Source organism: Lactuca virosa, chromosome 1, assembly GCF_052849685.1.
Source record: "Lactuca virosa cultivar CGN04683 chromosome 1, Lactuca_virosa_CGN04683_v6, whole genome shotgun sequence".
Taxonomy (NCBI): Eukaryota; Viridiplantae; Streptophyta; class Magnoliopsida; order Asterales; family Asteraceae; genus Lactuca; species Lactuca virosa.
The window spans coordinates 100962853-100985219 of record NC_136426.1 but is presented as its reverse complement, the minus strand read 5'-3'; the positions used below and the strand labels follow the sequence as shown (position 1 = coordinate 100985219).

The window sequence follows — 22367 nt, the reverse complement described above, 5'->3', positions numbered from 1 at the left end:
TTTAATGTTTTTATCAAACTGGACTTTCACCATTTTATGGAAATTAATTAAGCATGTATTAGCATCATTCTTGTGCTTAATGAGAAAAACCCAAACGGCCCGACTGTAATCATCTTCTAAAGTAAGGAAATAATTTGCATTCGTATATGAAGCTATTCTGTAACCTTCCCAAATGTCACAATGAACTAGCTCAAAAATATGACTGGTTTTATTATGACTAATAGGGAAAGGTGTTCTGACTTATTTAACCTTAGCACAAGAATCACAAACTTTTTCACCCAAATTAACTGAATTATTCTTAAGAAAATTAATTCTTGAAAGCTTTTCCTTTGAGGCGTGACCTAACCTTCTGTGCCAAATGTCCGTCATGGTTGTCATGGCTCTTCTGTCTTGAGTCATCCCCATCCGATAAAGTCCCCCTTGGCGTCTACCCGCACCAATCAAGTTCCTGGTGTTGAGCTTCTGCATGACACAAAAATCAGGGAAAAATGTTACATCACATTGTAAATCATTGCTAATACGACTGACAGAGAGAAGATTGCACTTGAAATCTGGAACACATAAGACCCCGCTGATTTTTACTCCCCCTGGGAGGGTACAGTCTCCCTTTTCTTTAACAGGTATAGAGTCCCCATTAGGTATAAAAACAGGTGGTTCAAAAGGAGCAGCAATTTTATTTGTAAGTAATTGTTGAGTGTGAGTAATATGTTCCGTACAACCTGAATCAACGATCCAGGCAGCCTTACCAGCCATGTTAGCACTTCGAACTGTCTCATCATCAACCTTTGAGGAACTAAAATGTTTCACGAACATTTGGTACTGTTCTTTGGTTAATTCAAGTATTGGGCTATCTTCTATTTCTGTATGGGCTACCATGGTTTTGGGCTTGTCTGTTGTTTCCTTACCGGGCCACCAATTCGGGTATCCCACCAATCTGAAACAACCATCTCGCTTGTGACCACTCTTGTTGCAGAAGGTACAGTACTCGTCCCTTTTATCTTTCACTTCCTTGTTCTCCCATTTGGGATTCGCTTCTTTGTTCATCGGTTTGAAGCCACCTCCCTTCGTCTGGAAAGTCTTGAACGCAGCCGGTTCAGGTGGAGTTTTCTTGTCATCAGATAGAGCCCTCTGTCTTTCGTCCTCGGAGACTAAGTGATACACCACCCCCAACGAAGGAGTAGGTTTCGTTGCCAGAATCTGTGTTTTAATTACCGAAAATTGTGAATCCAAACCCATTAGAAATTGATATAAGCGTTCCTTTTCTTGGAATTCAACTAATTGTTTACCGATTTCACAGGAGCACTTGTTACAGGAACATCTTGGAAAAGGAAGAATTGAGGACGTCTCATCCCACAGTGTACGTAATTTTGTGTAATAAATTGAAACAGAGTTACCGTCTTGACGTGTGGCTGCAATCTTCTGCTTCAACTCATATGCTCTTGGCGAACTCTCCTTTCCAAAACATTCATGAAGGTCATTCCAGATTTGCGCAGCTATGTTCGCGTATTTCACACTGTCGCGTATGCCCTTCTCCATTGCAGTGGTAAGCCAACCCTTTATCATAGCGTCACACCGCATCCAAGGCATGTATTCTTTCGTTCCCTTTTCTGGTTTCTGAATTGTACCATCGACGAATTCAAAATTATTTTTGGCAAACAGGAAATTCTCCATCTCCTGCCTCCAATCGGAATAGTTTGCGTCGGAAAGCACTTCATTGACATGAAGCTGTTTCGGTATGTCGGATGGATGAAGATAATAGGGTGAGTTGTGATCTAACCCGCCACTGGATCCTTCTCCATTTTTGTCTGTCTTTTGGATCTCCCGTCATGTTTTAGCGGAAGCAGATACGGTTTAGGGTTGTAAACACAGCTCTGATACCATCTAAGAAACGATGGTATAGAGTTTGGAATAATATTCACCTTGCTTATTCAATAAGCCAAATGAGGCTTAATATAGTTACAAAATTAGACCAAAGATAACAAACTAATCTAGAATGACGGGAATAACAAACGAGCAATAGATAAAGTAATGACAGCTAATAAACTATATCCAATAGTATACAACCCAACATGTTGTTTTCCTAAAAGCACAATGCAGCACGAAAGAAAAAAGAGACATCAGTAGTTTATGGAAGACCTATTTTTAAGCATCAACTAGCTAGCAGTTTACTTTACTGATTACAAGAGCATTAGAGAACAATCTTGTTAACACTTCTAGACATTTGGATAGCCTTGAATTCTTGCAACTTCTTAAAGTTCATCCATGGCTTCACCAAAACTTTAGCTTCATATACTCGACCATCTTTTGCTTCCAATGTCAGATGGTACATCTTACCAGTCACCACCTGTTCTCTTGCCTTTACCAATCTATGAAACTTGATTATGCAGTTCTGCATACAATATCCAAATAATTCATAACTAATATAGAATCTATACATTGTTCATTGAACTCATCTCTCAATTTCCTTATAATAATAAACACAAAACAGGAATTTGATGCATGCCAATATAATTATATAGAGTTAAATTGTTCCAATCATAAAACTGAAGAATTTAAATCTGTGTTATATGTTCTTCGAACTTTCGATAAATACATTTCAAACTGGAGATGAATACTAATCAACACATAGTGAATTACTTACTGAAAAAGCAAACATGTATTCGATGGTTGATTATCAAACATTCACAGATCAATATTGGAGGGCTCGATCGTACAAATCAAGAAACAGTACGTACCACATATTTGTGGTGTTCTTTGACGGCGAATCTGGCGAGGTTTTCCATCTCGGTGGCGTTTAGGCCTTGTTCCGTAATATCACGAATTCCACCTGCCTTTTGTACCTTTATCACATCATCACAATCACGTTCAATCCCCAAATACAAATACGTTAAAATCAATAGGATAGCGATTATCAGAAATGATTCAACACAAAAGTATCTGTTTTTAGGGTTCATGGTTTCGAATGGTGCGTCGTTTTTGTATTCAGTAGACCGATGCGTTGTGTCTGTGTTTCGTAGCAAAGAGTGAAAGAAACGAAAAGTATTGGGAAGAATGGAGAAAAATGTTTTGGCTTTTCTAGATCATTTTAATTTATTTATAAAATAAATCCCCCTATTTTAATAAAAGATCCGTGGCTTTTCTTAAGCCTGCCCCCCAAAAAAATTTCCGGCTCTTTTTTTTTCATTGTCAAATACCGAAAATACCCTTAGTTTCTCTATTAAAAACTGCTTTCTGAATCGAAACTTCCTATTCTGCCCCTGTTGACTGGACATATACATGCAAGGTCCGCGGTAATTAAGGTAATCCAATAGCTGTAAATCCGTTAAGTAAGGTAATTCGATATTACCTTTATATTCCATATATTTTCTCCTCTTTTGATTCAATATGAGACAGGCTGTCCACTGAAAATCAAATGAAAACGTAAGTATCATAGCCTTATTTGACGTGATAAACATAATATCTCCAAATTTTAATAAGATTTTTAACGATTTTATTGGTTAGTTTCATTGTATTTCAAATAAATAGTTCCCACCTTTCTCGATTTTACCTTCACAATTCTGTCATTTATGTCATTTAAGACTATACGGTATGGACACAAATTTGCTTGTTATGGCTGACGTGACAATGCCACAACGGCGTTGTAACGGGAAACACCGCCGCCCCTTCTCGTTATAGCTCGTTAAGATCGTATCTCGTTGGCGTCACAACCGGAAGAAACGAGTTAAATTTGACCTTTAATCATTGACCGAACGTTGCAAACGGGTAATTTAAAAAAAAAAAATTAAATATTAAAACAAATCATTTATACTATAAATACCTACCATTTTACAAATATTTTCACACAATTTCTCTCTTTCTCTCTATATAATTTCAATTATCTTCAAAAAAATTATGGATCCTTTTCATTCGTCCGATGATACCGATGACGATATATTCTTCAAGATGATGTATCATTATTACACTAACGAGCTGCTACAACCAGACACAGCCTCGCTACTAACAAGACGTGCGATGTTAAATAGAAATCACGATGAAGGACACGAACATCTATATCGTGATTAATTTGCGGATAATTGTGTATACGGGTCAAAGGACTTCAAAAGAAAATTTCGTTTGAGTAGAAATGTGTTCCTATGGATCGTCAATGCCTTGGAAAGCCGGTATCGTTTCTTTAATCTTAATACATACTTACTATACTTTTATACAAATTAAATACAAATGTACTACATGTTTTTTTTAATTTTAATACAAATGTACTATATTTTTAAACTGTAATTAATTTATGTTTTAGGTATGAATTTTTTCAATTGAGATATGATCCTAGAGGTAGACGAAGGTTTACAATGTTGCGGAAATGTGTTGTGGCCATTCGTTTGACGGCTATGGGGGAGTCACCCGACACCATGGGCGACTATATGAGAATGTCCGAAAAAACCGCAAGGGAGAGTTTGTATACATTGTCAAGAGGTGTTGTTGAAACATTTGGAGACGTATATTTGTGGAAACCTTCGTTGCATGATTTGCAAGAATTGTATGCGGCGCATGAAGAACGCCATGGGTTTCCCGGAATGATTGGAATCATTGATTGCACACACTGGAAATGGAAAAATTGTCCAGTGGCATGGAAAGGGCAATACGCAAGTGGTCATCACAGATCGCCTTCGTTGGTTTTAGAGGTTGTTGTTTCTCACGATTTATGGATTTGGCATGCATTTTTTGGGGTTACGGGTTCCAACAATGAGGAAATGTGTTCAGATTTGTAAATTGAAATAAGATGAGAATTAGCTGACGAAGTCTAAATGAAAGTTGTATTACTCGTCGATACAAAGTCAGAGATATAAAGACAGTCGAAAACGGAGTTCATATTTTGATGTTTAAGAAAGGTATATAAAAATTTCTCTAATATTTAGTATTGCTTTTAATAAGAAAAAAGAAAATATTACAAACTTATATGAGACCAAGAAGAAGAAAATTATGGAAACTGATTGTTTTCTCTCTGTATTGGATGAAGTAATTATAAGATGGAAATTAAATTGTTTGTATAATTAGATTTCTACGAAAAATAACCAAAAAGTTGCCGCAACAAATATTATTGATTATTGGTGATATCAGTATCATTGACTATTTTATATAATTAGAATTAATATGTGTGTCAAATTGGAATTTAAATTGTGATCTGATACAAGTTAAGTGTGCAGGGTGTACACTTATGTTATCTAACATGAGTTTGAACGAGAATATGAGGAAAGGTGGGTGTCAACTCTACAAAATTTTAGACTCGGAATGAAGTGGAAAAACATTAGAATAAAGGAAGTTGGAAAAACATACAAATTGAGTTACCTCGAAGGCAGCTTACACTACCAGGTAGCCCAAGTTGCTTGTGATAACTCTTGTCAAACAACTCAATGGGTAGTTTTTTAAGAAACCATTTTTCACCACAATTATCAATAATCTTGTCCAATTGTTGGGTAAATGGGTATATGTACTCATATATAATTTATTTTTAACTCTCTTACGAAACTGAATGAAAAACCCATATACTCTCTAGAACTTTGTTTTCTATTTTGTGCCTGAAACACCAAGTGTCCTACACAATATTTCAGATTGAATTTTTTTGTTAACCTAGACATATGAAATAAATATCAATACGAACATTGAACTACACGATCCGTGAGGTATCTACATACATGGTTACCAAACTTTGTTTCCTACCCTATTTGCTAACAAACATATCATTAAAATAAATATAACTAGAGCTATTAACTAAAATGATCATAAAAGTTAAGTTCATTATTCGTTGTTTGTATCAAGAGTTGCATTCATAAAAATAAATCACGAATATCGCAAACGATTGACGTGAACATATTACCATAAATAGATTGGCATTAGACCAAATCCAATGTCTATTTTAATCATCTTCCTCGGTGATTATATGTATTTTTTTAATTTCTGATGTGTGTTTGTTGTATGTGTTGTTTGAGTTGCAGTGATGGAAAGAGGGAGAGGTTGTTGACGTTTCTAAATCATTTCTTCATTTTTAGTATGTGTGTATGTTAAATTGTGTGTGTTTTAAAATTTCATTGTGGGGTTGGGTTCTAGGAAAAAGAAGTGAGTGGTCATTTTTATTTGACAAAACTTAATAAATGATCTATGTGCTTTCAAGAAATCTGAGGTATAGTCCTTAAGTTCAAAAAACCTCCTAGATGGTCCCTATGGTTTCAAAACTTTTAACAAACAGACCTTTTTGCTCACTCCGTTAGCTTTTGGCCGTAAACTGTTATTTGATTAAAATAATAGGAAGGCATTTATGTCATTTCACTATCACATGGACCATTTATAAGCTTTTGTCTTATATATATATATATATATATATATATATATATATATATATATATATATATATATATATATATATTATTCAATATACAAAGGGTCCCACCTTTTGTCTCATACAGTCATGGATTATAGCCAAAACACATACACATACAACTTTTTTCTTCATATTCTTCCCCCTTTCACCAACTTCTTTGTTTCCAAAAACCCAAAATATCTCATCAAAATAAACATACACAACAACGATTTGGTAAAATAGTAGATAATAACATACATAACCTAGAACATCGGTTCAGATCATTTCAATAACTCTGAGTAACAGAGTTAGAAAGAATTAAAGTAAGAAAATAAAAACATCAGAAATCAATGTATTTAGTTATTTGTTTTACGTCGTCGGTGGTATCAATGCTAGAAGGAAAACAGCTAATGGAGTGTCGAATGATCGACGGTCGACGGAGGTGTCTTGGTTGTGGAGTTGTTGGCGGATGAGTCCCCTGACGGTCGACCAGTCACTGACCAAGGGTGGAGTGCATGAGTGGGGAGCGAAACTGAAAACAAAAAGGTCGCAAAAATTTGATTTTTGGGCGTATTTGGTATTACTAACCCTAGACTTCAATTAACTACTCGTCGACTGCCCTAACTCCTCCCCAAATCATAAAATACCTCCCTTCACCCTCCACCATCCACCGTTTTCACCCCTAACACTAATCTAGACGATAAGGGTCTATGTATTCACCCTTTTCCCCTTACTGCCCTTGACCAATTTTGAGTGAGCCGCCGCCTAAGTACATCAATTCTCTAGATCATCAGTTACTCGTTTATTTGGGTTAATCCATCCAATTCGAAACTGGTAAACTCTAGATCACCAGTTGCTCGTTTATTTAGTCTATGTATTCACCCATTCCCCTTACTCCTCCCTTTCATTCATGTTTTAGTTTCAGTTTCCCCACCTAGGATTTGTTCAGAAACTGATGATCCTCCCTGGAATCACCTTGTGTTAATTTTTGAAAGAATTGATAGTTTGTTGATTTTTTTGTTTTCTTCTGGGATTCCATTGAATAGTGATCTTGACAGCTTTCCTGATTTCATTACATGAGAATCTTGTTGTTCTTTCAACAAACCCAGTATCTGTAGGGAATGGAGCAGGTGGTAACTGGCGATTTTAGAACGGGTAAACTCCCGTGAATTTGATGATCTGTTATTGAGAGATTAAGCTTTGGTAGGAGAGAGAGAGATTTGTATATTAAATAATATATTTTACTTTTTTAATAAGACAAAACTTCAAAAATAGTAGTGAAATGACGGAAATGTCCTCGTATTATTTTAACCTAACGGCCAAAAGCTGATGGAGTTAGCAAAATAATCGTTTGGTAAAAAGTTTTAAAACCACATGGACCATCTAGGAGCTTTTTTGAACTTAGAGATTATATCTCAGATTTCTGGAAAGCACAGGGACCATTTATGAAGTTTTGTCTTTTAAATCTATAATTATAAAAGTAAGAGTAAATATAAAAAATGTAAAAAAGAACTAAATTACATAATAGTTTTTTCAAATATAAAATAAACCTAATACACAATGTACAATAAAAAAGTGAAAAAACTAAAACTTTAGGATCCATAAAATCAAAATCTCAGGTGAAAACAAATGGGTTTCTACTTCTAGGTTTTTAATGTGGTTGATATGTCTTTGTTTTGTCAATATTTTAGATATTTGACTAATAATCAAATATACTTGCTTCATTCCACTTCATCATTTTGCAAATCATCAATGTTGGCTTGGTTTTCAGGATGAAAATAAAAATTCCAGAAGAGATAATAAAAACCCCGGTTCAAATGATGATGATGATTTTGGCCTTATTGACAATAACCATTTAATTCCATTACAATGTTCAAATGATGATGATGATTTTGGCCTTATTGACAATAACCATTTAATTCCATTACAAGTCGCATTATTATTTGATTCCATTCCAACACACGTAATTATTCGATTCCATTCTGGGTTAACTAAAAGCCCATAGGTGCAACATCAAGGTTAAATAACCATAACTCAGATTATAGATTCACATGCTTGGCATTCAAGCAAAGGTTTTACAACATGAAACCTTTGATGCTATACTACTCAAACAAGAAAAATGTGTAAATATCATACAAAATGTTCATTCATTGATAAAAAAAAAAATAGTTAGAATTCGATGGCATGATGTTAAAGATTATTTACAACTACATACAAAGTATCTTCATCATCACCTTACTAGCTTTGACTAAGGATATAAAAATCCCAAGGTTCATAATCTTGAAAAAAAATTCATAGCTTTTCAAGAAATATCATACCCACTTGAACTAAATTGCACCTTAATTACATTCTTATTATCATCAAGTATACCGATCACTCTCCTTAAGAAGCTTGAAAATGAGATGAAATATACATATTTTGACTTCGTCTAGGTGGAAGCCTTGCATGCGGTTTCGTTAAACCCATGCTTTTCGACATGTGTGTTTTGTCTAAAATTAAAGATTTAATCTTGGAGGAGATAATTTGATGTGTTGAAGTATGAGGACATAGATATACACACACAAATGCATTGGGTCTTTGGTACTACATATATACCTTGGAAGACACGAAATTGAAGTGGCAATAATAGCTACATTTCTAACTGTTCACATGAGATAATTGGATTATTGGAACATTAAGAGAATAAACAACATGAAGTTTTGAGTCAATTCAAAGTGTTGACAAAAAAGGGAAAGAAATTGAAAAGGACTACCACCCACCAATGTCCCTTTGGCAAACAGATTGTTGTTTTCTTAAACATAGTATAGAACAGAAGCTTCAAGAAATCAAAAGTGTGAAAAAATATTGGAGAAATCAAAAGGAATCGTATCCAGAACAAAATCTCTGTTTTGAGGACCCACTGACGTGTTTCGGATGGGACCCACCTGTTCTTGAGGCTTTTGACCAGGTACATCATACATGACAACATATCATGTTTCGTTCACGTATTCAATGTATTACAAGGAATTGGAATTTTGAATTCCTTTCTTTAGTGTTTTTGATTGTCAAACTAAATATTCAAGTTGCGGGAGATTCCTTCAAAATCCATGTTTGGGGGATTTCATCATCGTACGAGTGGTTGGTCACAATTTAGTTTCATTTTTCATATTTCCATCAAAAGAATAAATTAGAACGTAAACACATTCTTTTATTGTCTATGCATTGCTATTATAGCAAAAGAAATGTGATTAAATTCTATTCTATTTTCTACCAACAAACACATCAAAGATTGCAATTCCTTCATATTTTCAATTCATACAAATTACAATTCTTTTCACTGATTTCAGTTCTTCCAAAAGCATTTTGCAAAGCAAACAACCTCTAAGAGTTAGAGACGAAAACTAAAATCTCTAATCCAAAATCATGCTCTAGATGTCCATGACTCAACTTTAAGAATCATCTACATGTCCACAACCACCAAAAAGGTAACTTGTCACCTTTGCCCAACTCATTATCTTTGGGTGATATGAATACAAATCTATGAGAAAAAGTAAAGTCGCTTTTTCCTACCAAGTGCATACCATTGGTTCACAATGAAAAGTCTCCACATTACATGAATGTATCATTCCTTTTGCACAATCATGCATATGTTTATGTTGTCAAAAGTGGTGACTACCTTTGCGCCGGTGAATAGATTTTCAAGACTAGTACTAAAAACCCGAATTTCATAATCTTAAAAAATGAAAAGATTTTCAAGAAATACCATACCCAATAGAACTAAATTGTATAAAGCGTTTATCACTACGATTACGTTATTGACATAGTCACGATTTTCAAAAATCATGCATTCAATATTGGAGGAGAGATTCCGTGTGTTGAAAGTGGATAATGATACCAATGCATCTAATTAACCACCACAATGATAACTGAAACACGAAGAGAATAATTAAACAAGCAGAAAATGTCACTTTAGAACTGTATGCAACCCAAACATGTTATTTTCCTGAAAGCACAATGCAGAACAAAATAAAAAAGAGACATCAGTAGTTTATGGAAGACCTACGGTAATATGCAACTTAAACTTTTTAAGCATCAACATTCAACTAGCTAGCAGTTTAGTTTACTGATTACAAAAGCATTAAAGAACAATCTTGTTAACACTTCTAGACATTTGGATCATGCATCAATAGCCTTGAATTCTTGCAACTCCTTAAAGTTCATCCATGGTTTCACCAAAACTTTAGCTTCATATACTCGACCATCTTTTGCCTCCAATGTCAGATAGTACATCTTACCAGTCATCACCTGCTTTCTTGCCTTTACCAATCTATGAAACTTGATTATGCAGTTCTGCAAACAAAATCCAAATAATTCATAACTAATATATAATCCATACATTGTTCATTGAACTCATCTCTCGATTTCCTTATAATAATAAACACAAAACAGGAATTTGATGCATGCCAATATGATCATATAGTTAATTTGTTCCAATCATAAAACTGAATAATTTAAATCTGTGTTATATGTTCCTCGAACTTTTGATAAATACATTTCAAACTGGAAATGTATACTAATCAATTACTTACTGAAAAAGCAGACATGTATTCGATCGTTGATTATCAAATATTCACAATCAGATCAATATTGGAAGGCTCTATCGTACAAATCAAGAAACAGTACGTACCACATAGTTGCTGTGTTCTTTGACGGCGGATCTGGCGAGGTTTTCCATCACGGTCGCGTTTAGGCATTTTCCGGTAATATCTCGAATTCCACCTGCCTTTTGCACCTTTATCACATCACCACAATCACATTCAGCTCTTTCAATCCCCAAAAAAAGATACGTCAAAATCAATAAGATAGCAATCATCAGAAATGATTCAACACAAAAGTATCTGTTTTTAGGGTTCATGGTTTCGAATGGTGCGTCGTTTTTTATTCAGTAGACCGATGCGTTGTGTCTGTGTTTCCTAGCAAAGAATGAAAGAAACGAAAAAGATTGGGAAGAATGGAGAAAAATGTTTGAGCTTTTATAGAACATTTTAATTTATTTGTAAATCCTCTACTATAATAAAAGATCCTCTACTGTAATAAAAGAGTACGGCTTTTCCTAAGCTTGCCCCCCAAAAAAAAATTCCCGCTCCTTTTTATTGTCAAATACCCAAAATACCCTTAGTTTCTCTATTAAAAACCGCTTTCTGCATTGAAACTTCCTATTGTGTCCCTGTTGACTGGATATATCCATGCTGTCCGATAGCTGTAAATCCGTCTAATTCGATATATATTACCTTTATATTTCATATTTTCTCCACTTTTGATTGTCCACTGAAAACATATCACAGCCTTATTTAACGTGATAAACATAATATCTCCAAATTTTAATAAGATTTTTAACGATTTTCTTGGTTAATCTCATTGTATTTCAAATAAATAGTTCTCACCTTTCTCAAATTTTCCTTCACAATTCCGTCCTTTAACATATGTGTGTCTCTTCTTTTGTTCGTTTTCCATAATATACTTGAAAAATATTCACAACTTGAACATTAATACTACAACTTAAAAAATATGACCATTCCTGCAAAAAGATCCACAACTTCTTCATGATCATATCATATCAAATATTTTCTTCTATTTACTATTGAATATATTTATGTGGAAACAGATTTATCGATGCTTCACATCTACTTTTTTTTTTACATACGAACTTCTTATAATGCTTCACATATCTTTATTGTTTTATTCAATCATGCCTTTATTAGTTAATTATTTATAAATAAAGGAATGATGTCTAAATTTGCATATCGAGTGACATTACAGGATTGTGCCTTGAGCCCATAGTCTCCCGACGGATTGCCCCTTGGGCCCACAGTCGAGAGACTGGATTGCCACTGACTCGGTCTATGTTGACATATGCAACATATAACCATATAACTAGCAAGTACAAGTAATCATAGAGATCTATCAATCTAACATATAACCAGCATATGCAGATAATCATACATATCTACCAGTCTAACATATAACCAACATAACACCATCATATATATCATATATTAGGATACATAACCTATTGGGTCAACATTGTTGCCTTCGACCCACAAGTATAGTGAGGAAAACTCGTCTTACAGTCTAAAAGATAGCTAAACTGATCACTGCTATAAAGACTGTCTGTACAGGTCACCTATGCAATAAATAGGGACCCAGTCTCAATCTACTATTCAAATTACCCCAAAATGACCTAAAGTCAAACTTGGTCAAAGTCAACAGTCAACGATTAAAAGTCAAAGGTCAACATCAGACCGACTGCACCCTGCGTACTCCAGCTCTACGCCCTGCATAGGGTGGTTCTTGGCTTTTACATGGCAATTCAGGGCTAAGCGTTGTGTACCCATATGTACGCCCTGCGTACTAATGCTAAGGCAAACTTCTCATTAAGCCCTTATTTCAATAATACCATTCACCCAATACTCAAATCTAACCCTAACGAGCATTCTAAACCATAAAGTTTCTAATTTTATGTCTTTACATGGCTACAAAGTTTCCAAATCAAAAACCTTAACTTATCACAAGATCCTAGGCTCCATAACTCATGCATGGATGGAAATAGAGGACGAAGCTTGCATATAACTCCATGCACTAAAAAACGTCTGAAAATGCTACTAATAAGGTGTGGAGTAGCTCATACCCAATTAGACCAAGAATATGGGACAAAAAAAGGACATAAACCTAAAGCTAACAAGATTTATCAAAATGTTCATCAAGTTCTGAACTTAATACCTCCTGGAGAATGCTTAAGATATGCAAATCCTAGATCCACAAGGCTTGAAGCTTTACAAGAACCACCACCACCTTCTTCTTCCTTCAAAAGCACCAAAAAAACATACTTTTAAGCTTACAATGCACTAATAAGGCGAAGCTCTGACCGATTTACCAATCACCAAACATTTTGTCAAGTGATTGCATAGTTACTTTCATCTTACACACACACATATATATATATATATATATATATATATATATATATATATATATATATATATATATATATAATATCTAATTAATTAATTGCTATATGTGCTTATGTGCAAAGATTTTATGTGTTATAGAAATGTTACGAAGATATGTTATATGATTTATACCATATATGTATTTCATAAATATAATACATTGGGTAACAAAGGGTAGTAATAGATGTCATGGTATAATAAAAGATGTAGGCAATGAAAGAATGCCACAACTATAGAAATGGTACTAGTGTGCCAACGATATAGGAAAGGTACTAGTGTACCAATGATGTAGTTACCTAACAAAGTATAGGTAACAACCATCAGACTATTCATGACCGTCTCGTGGAACACTAGCAACGATGGTCTTCGTGCCTAAACACTAGCAGCGATGGACTTTGTGCCGATTAGATAAACACTAGCAACGATGGACTTCATGCCTAAGCACTAGCAACAATGGACTTCATGCCTATTAGATAAACACTGGCAGCGATGGACTTCATGCCTATTCCTTAGGATAAACCCTTAGGAATGAAAATAGAAAGGAACCTACTGACATGTATTGCAGAGAAATCCCTGTAACAATACTGTCAGCAATGATGATTAAGATGACCCTTAGGATAGATCCTTAGGGGAGAATAAATACGTAAACATGGGTGGGTAATCAGATTAACTATTTGATAATTAAACACATTGACTATATTATTGTGGGTTGAAAATCCTATGTACTCACCAGGTTTCCCAACCTGACCCACTCAGCTTCTTTGTATCAAAGGTAGCGATACAAAGGTACAAGCACAATGAGAGATTTAAGGACATGTAGATCGTAAGTCTTCATTTATGCTTATGTTTGATATCGGTTATGACATCTCGAGTTTTAAAAAATATAAACAAAACACATTTCTTCGAAAATTCTTTGATAATATCATTATCATGTTTTTGGGACAAATTCCGCATAATCAATCTTTTTAAAGGAATACTATGATTTAATAAGCATAAACAAATCGGTCTTATCTGTCCGCAAAAATGAGGATGTCACATTTCATATGTTTATCTGTAATACAACATAGTTTAAAGGAATCCACTAATGCAAATGTGCTTTTATGCATGAGATGATTTTTATTTTATTACTTAGGTAATTAAAAAATGACAATTTTTCCCTTCAGGTTGTACATAAGGAAGGTCCTCTTAACCGGTTTGCACATGAAAAGGAGTTATTTTTCGTAAATAAGGGATGTCGGTAAACTTAAATAAAGGTATGAATTCTCTCTTTCACTCTCTTTCTTTCTTTCTCTCTCTCTTTCTATCCCTCTCTCTCACACACACACACATTACTATGTCATATTTTGAATTTGCTTCTCATGAAGATGGGATACGTAGATATTTTATTGTTTGTGAAGAGGAAAACCAATATCACCCCAGCCATCTTGCATTCCGGATCGTACCGACTGTTTTGTTTTTGTCAAGGGCATTTTCGTCATTTGTGGGCTCTATATTTCCATCATAACTCCGATCTTTTTTATGTGAATGCAACGTTTAATAGGGATAAAGAGGGAAACATTCAAAGTAACTCCATATTGGCTAAAATCACCACCATCTATATCACCACCTTGGGTTAAACAGGCATCACTTAAAATGCTTGAAGGAACTGTGAGTTCTATTCCTGCATAAGTACATTGCTATTAGAAGTTCGAGCTTAAATTAGCCTCAAGGTGATGGTATTTGGGTCCTACTTAAATGTGTAATGTCTTATTTACCCTTTTCTTTAAAATAATGATATTTCCCATTAGTAATTCATTTTGATTGGAATATTTGTAGGTAGATACAAAATATATCCTTTTTATATGTGGTGGGGCTAGCTGATTTAAGGACCTAGACCTGGTCCTGCTGATTTCCTCCATGATTGAGGTGCCATTGTTGTCTATGTAAGGCTCTATGCAAGAAATAATATTGTATTTTCATTAATTTGTTTATTGTAGCATTCTACTTTTATTTCTTCTTATTATAAAAAGTGATTCTTAATGCTATATATGGGTTGCTTTTTGTAAGTACAACACCCCATGATTGAAAGAAATGAAAGTAGGATATTATACTATAATAAACAAATCAATAAGCGGGACCTGTACTTATTTGATAATTTTAACTTGAGGCATTACGAATATGTATATTCATAACTTTGTTATGTGCAGGGAGACTAAAGCAAATATAAACACCATTTAGTGTTTCTGATTGTTTCCAATTTTGAACTTAAAACAATACCAGTGTTTCCGATTGACATTATGGCATGCTACTTTCGTTGGTCACCAAACATTAATAAAAAAGCAACATGTGCAATGCACAGGCCTCATCACTAGTTATATTTAATGAGCACCTTTTAGCCTAAGTATCATTACTAAATAATAGTTTTTATATTGTGTTAATATATAAAATTGGTGGTTGTCGAGGCTAACTAAATAAATAACCCTAAAGCTTGTACATTAAAATACTATATAATTGTAATAGGATTGAATCCAAGGAGATTGGTTGAACTTGTTACTCAATGTAAATCTCTTTGCAAAATACTTATAAAATAACAATAAAAGTAAAATGGGGGGGGGGGGGGGTTAGTTTTTTAATATTTTTAAAGAAAACTAGAGTTAAACTTGGATTTAAAGATCACAATTAAGCAAAAGCAAGAATTTGATGTAAAATCAATGAGAGAAAGATAGTTAACTTAAGGTTTCATCACTTTAACCTTTGGTACATATATCATTAGAATCCAAAGTGTAATACTTATCATAAATCTCTAATTTGGCTATAGTAATCCAAGAAGCTTGAGATTACCTACACTTTTCTTAGTTATTAAAATAGCTAAAGAAGCTCATAACGTATTTCCTTAGTTAAAGTCAAAATTTCCATTAAGCAGGTAATTAGTGAAAATTAAATAGCAATAAGAACTAAAAATTCACCAAATCCAAGAGGAGTCAAAAGCTTCTACTACCATGTTGGAGAAAATGTTTTTGTAATTGTGTGAAGTGAAAACTAAAACAAGAATTACTTGTTGCTTGCTAATTTGAGGATCCATTATTTAATCAAGAAATTACCCAACTAATCACTACAAATACATTTAAAATCATGAATAAAAACATACAAGTAGCAAGAAGATGTGAAAATATAAAAAATTCTCATAAAGATTCAAGAACAAGTTCATGGAGTTCTTCAACATTCAACCAAACATTCAAGTGATTTCACCAAAGTCAACCAAGATTACTTTAGCCTAGCATGGATAAACTCAAGAAAACAAAATAAAAGTACATTGTACCAAACAAGTAGCAAGAATCAATGAGTAAAAAATGAGATGTTCTTCAAGTGTTCTTGGCCTTCAGAGTTTTTAAAACTGTAACATCCATAAAAAATTCAAGCCAATTTAAAACTTTTTGAAACATTTAAAACCATTAAGTTATTACAGTTTGTTTTCAAAATAGTTTAAACATCAGAGTATCCCCAGAATCAAATCATAATATCATGTAATGTGAGGAGCTGTACGATCACGCATTCGCCTTCCCGCGATCATCATAATTACCTAAAACATTAATCGATGAATGTAAGCTCGAAGGCTTAGTGAGTTACCCCATAATACCAACGCCATACAGATATAACCATATCATATAAACATTAAGCAAATAGCATGTATAATGAGCCTTCAGCCTGACTGGACCTTTATCCTATCTGGACCGCTCTCCAAGCCTTCGGCACGTCTGGACCGCCTCGCAGGGCCTACAGCCTTCCGGACCGCTCGCTGGGCCTTCGACCTGACTGAACCCCTTTGCAGGGCCTTCAGTTTATCCAGACCGCCCTGGGTATGTTGGCGTTCAGCACAAAGCAGGACCGCCTCAACCCAACCCCCAATCAATCAAACATGTGCACATAAATATCATACGCTAGCATATATATAACAGTCAAACCGATCTAACAGATCATTAATCATAGCAACATCCTATTTACCAGGATAGAGACCTAACCGGTCACTAACATAGCATCATCCTATATACCAGGATACCGACCTAACCAGGTCACTAGGTGTATCACCATCCTAACTGGCAGGATGTAAATCAATAAGCATATCATGCAATAATCCCGAATACAAATCCGATAAGGGCCGACATTGATGCCTTAGACCCAGTCAATATAGTGAGGATAATTCACCTCGCAAGTTTCGTGCTGAAGTGATAAGCTCAAACTCTCGAATCACCGCCACAGACTCCACCACCTATATTCACCATAGAACCAATTCCATAAATTTCCAACTTACCAAAATACCCCAGAAGTCAACTAGTCAACCCTTGGTCAAAGTCCAAGTCAATGATCAAGGTCAACAATCGATGTTAACCCGACTCGTCGAGTTTCCCTGCAACTCGCCGAGTTCATGCATGTCCAAATGTCGGGAAAACCCTAGTTGACTCGCTGAGTCCATGCAGAAATCCTTGCACGACAATCTTCATCGGACTCGCCGAGTTGGCCATGCAACTCGTCGAGTCCCTTCAGTCCTTTATCCATTCAGATGCTTTTAAGCCACCCCAAAGCTCCATATTGCAGATCAAGCTTCCCAAGGCATGTTTATCACGTAAAGTTGCAAACTTTACGTGCAAGCAAGGCTCTAAAGGCTTAGAATACCAAATCCAAGCTTATAATGGGGTTTAACTCAAAAGGGAAGGCTCATACTTGCTAAAGCTAGAGACTTTATAGCTATAGAGACCAAGATAAGTTCAGATCTGAAGTTGCAACTTTAGATCCTAGCTCATACCCGAAAATGGTTATCATGCATGCTAGAAAAGCCCTAATCTTAAACATGGAGAAATCTAGAAGGAGGAAAGTCAAGGTAACGACTTGTTACCTTCAAGAGATGCCAAACTGGAGTAGAACTCAGATCCACAACCGTTCCTTGCTCAAAGCTTCTTGTTCTTCAAGCTCCTCTCACCAAGATCCACCTTCTAAGCTTAAAACACACAAGTATGGAGAGAAAACGGCGATTTAGGGTTTCTGGACTCACAAGGGGCTGTAAGGGGAGGCTAAGGGGGGAAATTATCCTTTAAATAGGGTGAAAAACCCCAGAAATTAGGGTTTCATTCTCTAGCTCAAACTCGTCGAGTCGTGTCCTCCGACTCGTCAAGTTGGTCACTTAAACACGTGGCCAAAAACGCTCCTACTCGACGAGTCAGTGCATCCAACTCATCGAGTAGACCTTTCAAATATGAAAAATAAGCTGTAAAGTCCATACCTGAGAGTCGAGGTATTACAATTCTCCCCCACTTGAACTGGACTTCATCCTCGAAGTCTGTTGCGGTGAATAACTCCGGGTAATGCTCCCGCATCTCAGCCTCCGGCTCCCAAGTCCACTCAGACCCTCTTCGGTGCTCCCATTGTACCATTACCAAAGGTACTTCCTTCTTCCGTAGAACCTTTACCTTCCCCTCTAGAACGGCTACCGGTTTCTCTACATAGTTCAGGCGTTCATCGACCTGAATATCATCTAATGACACCACCGCCTCCTCGTCCAGAATGCACTTCCGCAATTGCGAAACGTCGAATATACTATGGATCAGACTAAGCTCCTCTGGTAGCTCGAGTCTATATGCCACCTTGCCAGCCCTGACAATTATCCGGAACGGTCCAATGTATCGGGGACCCAATTTCCCCCTCTTCATGAAGCGGATCACACCCTTCCAGGATGAGACATTCAGGAGTACCATGTCACCGACCTGAAACTCCAACTCAGATCGGCGCCGGTCGACGTAGCTCTTCTTCCGACTCTGTGCGGTCTGCAACCGTTGCCTAATCTGCTGAATCATATCGGTAGTCTGCAAGTCTACCTCAGTCCGACCCATCACTCTGTGACCCACCTCGCCCCAACAGACTGGGGTGCGGCATCTCTGTCCATATAACAGCTCATAAGGCGGAATGCCAATGCTGGAGTGAAAGATGTTGTTATAGGAGAACTCTGCGAGGGGTAGGTAGGAGTCCCAACTCCCACCAAAGTCAATGACACGAGCCCTCAACTTATCCTCAAGATTCTGTATGGTCCGCTCACTCTGGCCGTCGGTCTGTGGATGATAGGTTGTATTGAAGTGCAGCCGTAATCCCAGTTCCTCATGGAACTTCTGCCAAAATCGGGAGGTAAACCGAACATCACGGTCTGAGACGATAGAGACCGAAACCCCATGACGAGCGACAATCTCGTGTATATACAAGTCGGCCAGCTTCTCGGCCGATGAACTCTCCCGAATGGGCATGAAATGAGCACTCTTGGTCAATCGATCCAAGATGACCCAAATAGCGTTGAACCCCTTCGCCGTTCGCGGCAGCTTTGTGATGAAGTCCATCGTAATCTGCTCCCATTTCCGCATGGGAATCTCCAGAGGCTGCAATTTTCCGTGCGGCCTCTGGTGCTCTGCCTTGACCATCCTGTAGGTCAAGCACCTTTCGACATACCAAGCGATTTCTCGCTTCATGCACGGCCACCAGTAACTCAATCCCAAGTCTCGGTACATTTTGGTGGGCCCCGGGTGAATAGAGAAGCGAGACTTATGAGCCTCATCCAGTATAGTCTGTCTGACCCCACCAGATATCGGAACCCAGATCCGACCGCAACGGTTCAATAATCCTCGGCTATCCCGCACAAACCGAGTGTTCTCACCCCTAATCCTCTCCAGTTTCCAGTTCTCTAGCCGCATGCCCTCCGCCTGGGCCTCCCTAAGCAAGCCCACAAGTGGAGAATCCACTGATATCCTCATACATACTGCCGGAGTGGAAGATCCAGCTGACTTGCGGCTCAGAGCATCCGCAACCACGTCCACTTTACCTGGGTGGTAAAGGATCTCACAGTCATAGTCCTTGACTACATCTAGCCATCTGCGCTTTCTCATATTCAGGTTCGGCTAATCCATGATGTTTCGTAGACTCTTGTGGTCCGTATAGATGGTACAACGGACCCCATAGAGGTAATGCCGCCAAATGTTGAGGGCGAATACCACCGCCCCCAGCTCCAGATCGTGAGTAGGGTATCTCGTCTAATGCGGCTTCAACCATTGCGATGCATAGGCTATCAGTCGTCCTCTCTGCATGAGGACCGCTCCCAGTCCCGTGATGGATGCATCACAGAACACTACAAAATCCTCGACTCCTTCCGGAGGTGTTAATACTGGAGCCTCGCACAAACGTTGTCGGAGGGTCTCAAACGCCCTCTGCTGCTCAGGGCCCCACCGAAAATCCACCCCCTTCCTCGTCAGACGAGTGAGGGGTACTGTAATCTTGTAGAAATCCTATATGAATCTCCGGTAGTACCCTGCCAATCCCGGAAAGCTCCTGATGTCCGAGGGAGACTTCGGAACCTCCCACTGCATAACCGCCTCGATTTTGGCCGGATCGATCAAAATCCCCTCCTGGTCAACAAGGTGTCCAAGGAATTGAACCTCTCGTAACCAAAAATCGCACTTCGAGAACTTGGCATAAAGCCGTTCCCGCCTCAAAACTCCCAATAACTCCTGAAGATGCTCCTCATGCTACTCTCAGGTCTTGGAGTATATACCAAGATATCGTCTATGAATACGATGACCGAGCGATTGAGCATCGGTCTGCAGAACCGATTCATCAGGTCCATAAATATTGTAGGCGCGTTGGTGAGTCCAAATGGCATCACCACGAACTCGTAATGTCCATAACGAGTCCAGAACGCGATCTTCTCCACGTCCTCCTCCCTAACCCTGACCTGATGGTACCCAGACCCCAGGTCTATCTTGGAGAACCAAGACGCACCCTGCAACTGATCAAATAAATCATCTATCCTCGGGAGCGGATAACGGTTCTTCACCGTCAACTTGTTCAACTCCCGGTAGTCGATACACATCCGGTGTGAACCATCCTTCTTCCTGACGAAGAGTATCGGCGCTCCCCAGGGGGAACTGCTCGGACGAATGAACTGCTTGCCCAGCAGTTCCTACAGCTATGATGACAGCTCCTGCATATCTGGTGGTGTCAACCGGTACGGCGACTTGGCGATAGGGGCCGCACCGGGCACTAGGTCGATCCTAAACTCGACCTGCCTCTCCGGAGGTACTCCGGATAACTCCTCTAGGAACACGTCAACAAACTCCCTGACCACCGAAACCTCTGAAACTGAAATCTGATCTCTGACCCGCGTATCCACCACATATGGTAGATAACCCGCACACCCGTGCTGAATATACTGTCGAGCCCTAGCAGCTAAACAAAACCCTGATCCCAATCTGGTACCCTCGCCATAGATAATTAGTTCTCCCGCACTTGGGCTTCGAACCACCACTCGCTGACCCTCGCAGTCGATCATGACTCCGAAACGACTAAGCCAGTCCTTACCCACAATCATACACACATCCCCCATGGGGATCAGAATAAAGTCAATCGGGAAAGGCACCTCGAAGATCTCCAACTCACATCCTCGATAGACTGAAGAAACAGAAACCTCGTGTTTGTTGGCGATAGAGACTTACAACAGACACTCTAGCTCTCCTACTGGCACACTGAACTCCCTACTAAATGTTTGAGATACAAACGACCGACTCGCCCCCGAGTCAAATAAAACCAAAGCAGGCAAGGAGTTCACTAAAAACGTACCTAATCACAGATACAAACAGATAAGCATAAAACATATATAATCAGTACGATAAGGGATAGAAACATACTGGCAACCACGTCTGGTGCTGCCCTAGCCTCCTTTGCTGTAACCTGGAAGGCGCGTCCCTGAGCCCTCGAGGGCTCTGCTCTACCCTGCCTCCCATCGGTAATCCTCAGTGTAGCCGCGCTGGAGCCTGTGCCGGCCTAGCAGCGAGCTGCGGACAGTTGGTCTTCACGTGACCAACCTGATGGCAATGGTAGCAGATCCTCATATCCTAAACCGGGGCTACCTGGCGGCACTCCTTTGTGAAATGCCCCTCCTTTCCGCATTTGCGGCACGTACTGCTCAATATACAAACCCCCGAATGACCCTTCCCTCACTTGCCACAAGTGCGGTCCTGCTG

The 22367-nt window shown here is 37.8% G+C and overlaps 2 protein-coding genes and 1 long non-coding RNA gene across 3 annotated transcripts; 1 reads left to right on the top strand and 2 right to left on the bottom strand.

Annotated features, from left to right (window-relative positions):
• The first annotated feature begins 915 nt into the window (after positions 1-915).
• Positions 916-1829, top strand: LOC145105867 (uncharacterized). The gene is made up of 3 exons (XR_013707429.1): positions 916-1177; positions 1298-1543; positions 1660-1829. It is a non-coding gene; the product is annotated as an uncharacterized LOC145105867 (long non-coding RNA).
• A 237-nt stretch (positions 1830-2066) lies between these two features.
• On the bottom strand, positions 2067-3071 carry LOC145105862 (cysteine proteinase inhibitor A-like). The gene is made up of 2 exons (XM_079042944.1): positions 2736-3071; positions 2067-2389 (listed from the first exon to the last, which is right to left on the bottom strand). The coding sequence occupies exons 1-2, from the start codon at positions 2952-2954 to the stop codon at positions 2189-2191; spliced, it is 420 nt and encodes a 139-aa protein (XP_078899070.1). The 5' UTR covers positions 2955-3071; the 3' UTR covers positions 2067-2188.
• Positions 3072-10296: 7225 nt separating this feature from the next.
• On the bottom strand, positions 10297-11353 carry LOC145105853 (cysteine proteinase inhibitor A-like). Its single transcript, XM_079042939.1, has 2 exons — positions 11016-11353; positions 10297-10678 (listed from the first exon to the last, which is right to left on the bottom strand). Exons 1-2 carry the CDS (start codon positions 11241-11243, stop codon positions 10505-10507), a joined length of 402 nt encoding a protein of 133 aa, XP_078899065.1. The 5' UTR covers positions 11244-11353; the 3' UTR covers positions 10297-10504.
• Positions 11354-22367: the final 11014 nt, after the last annotated feature.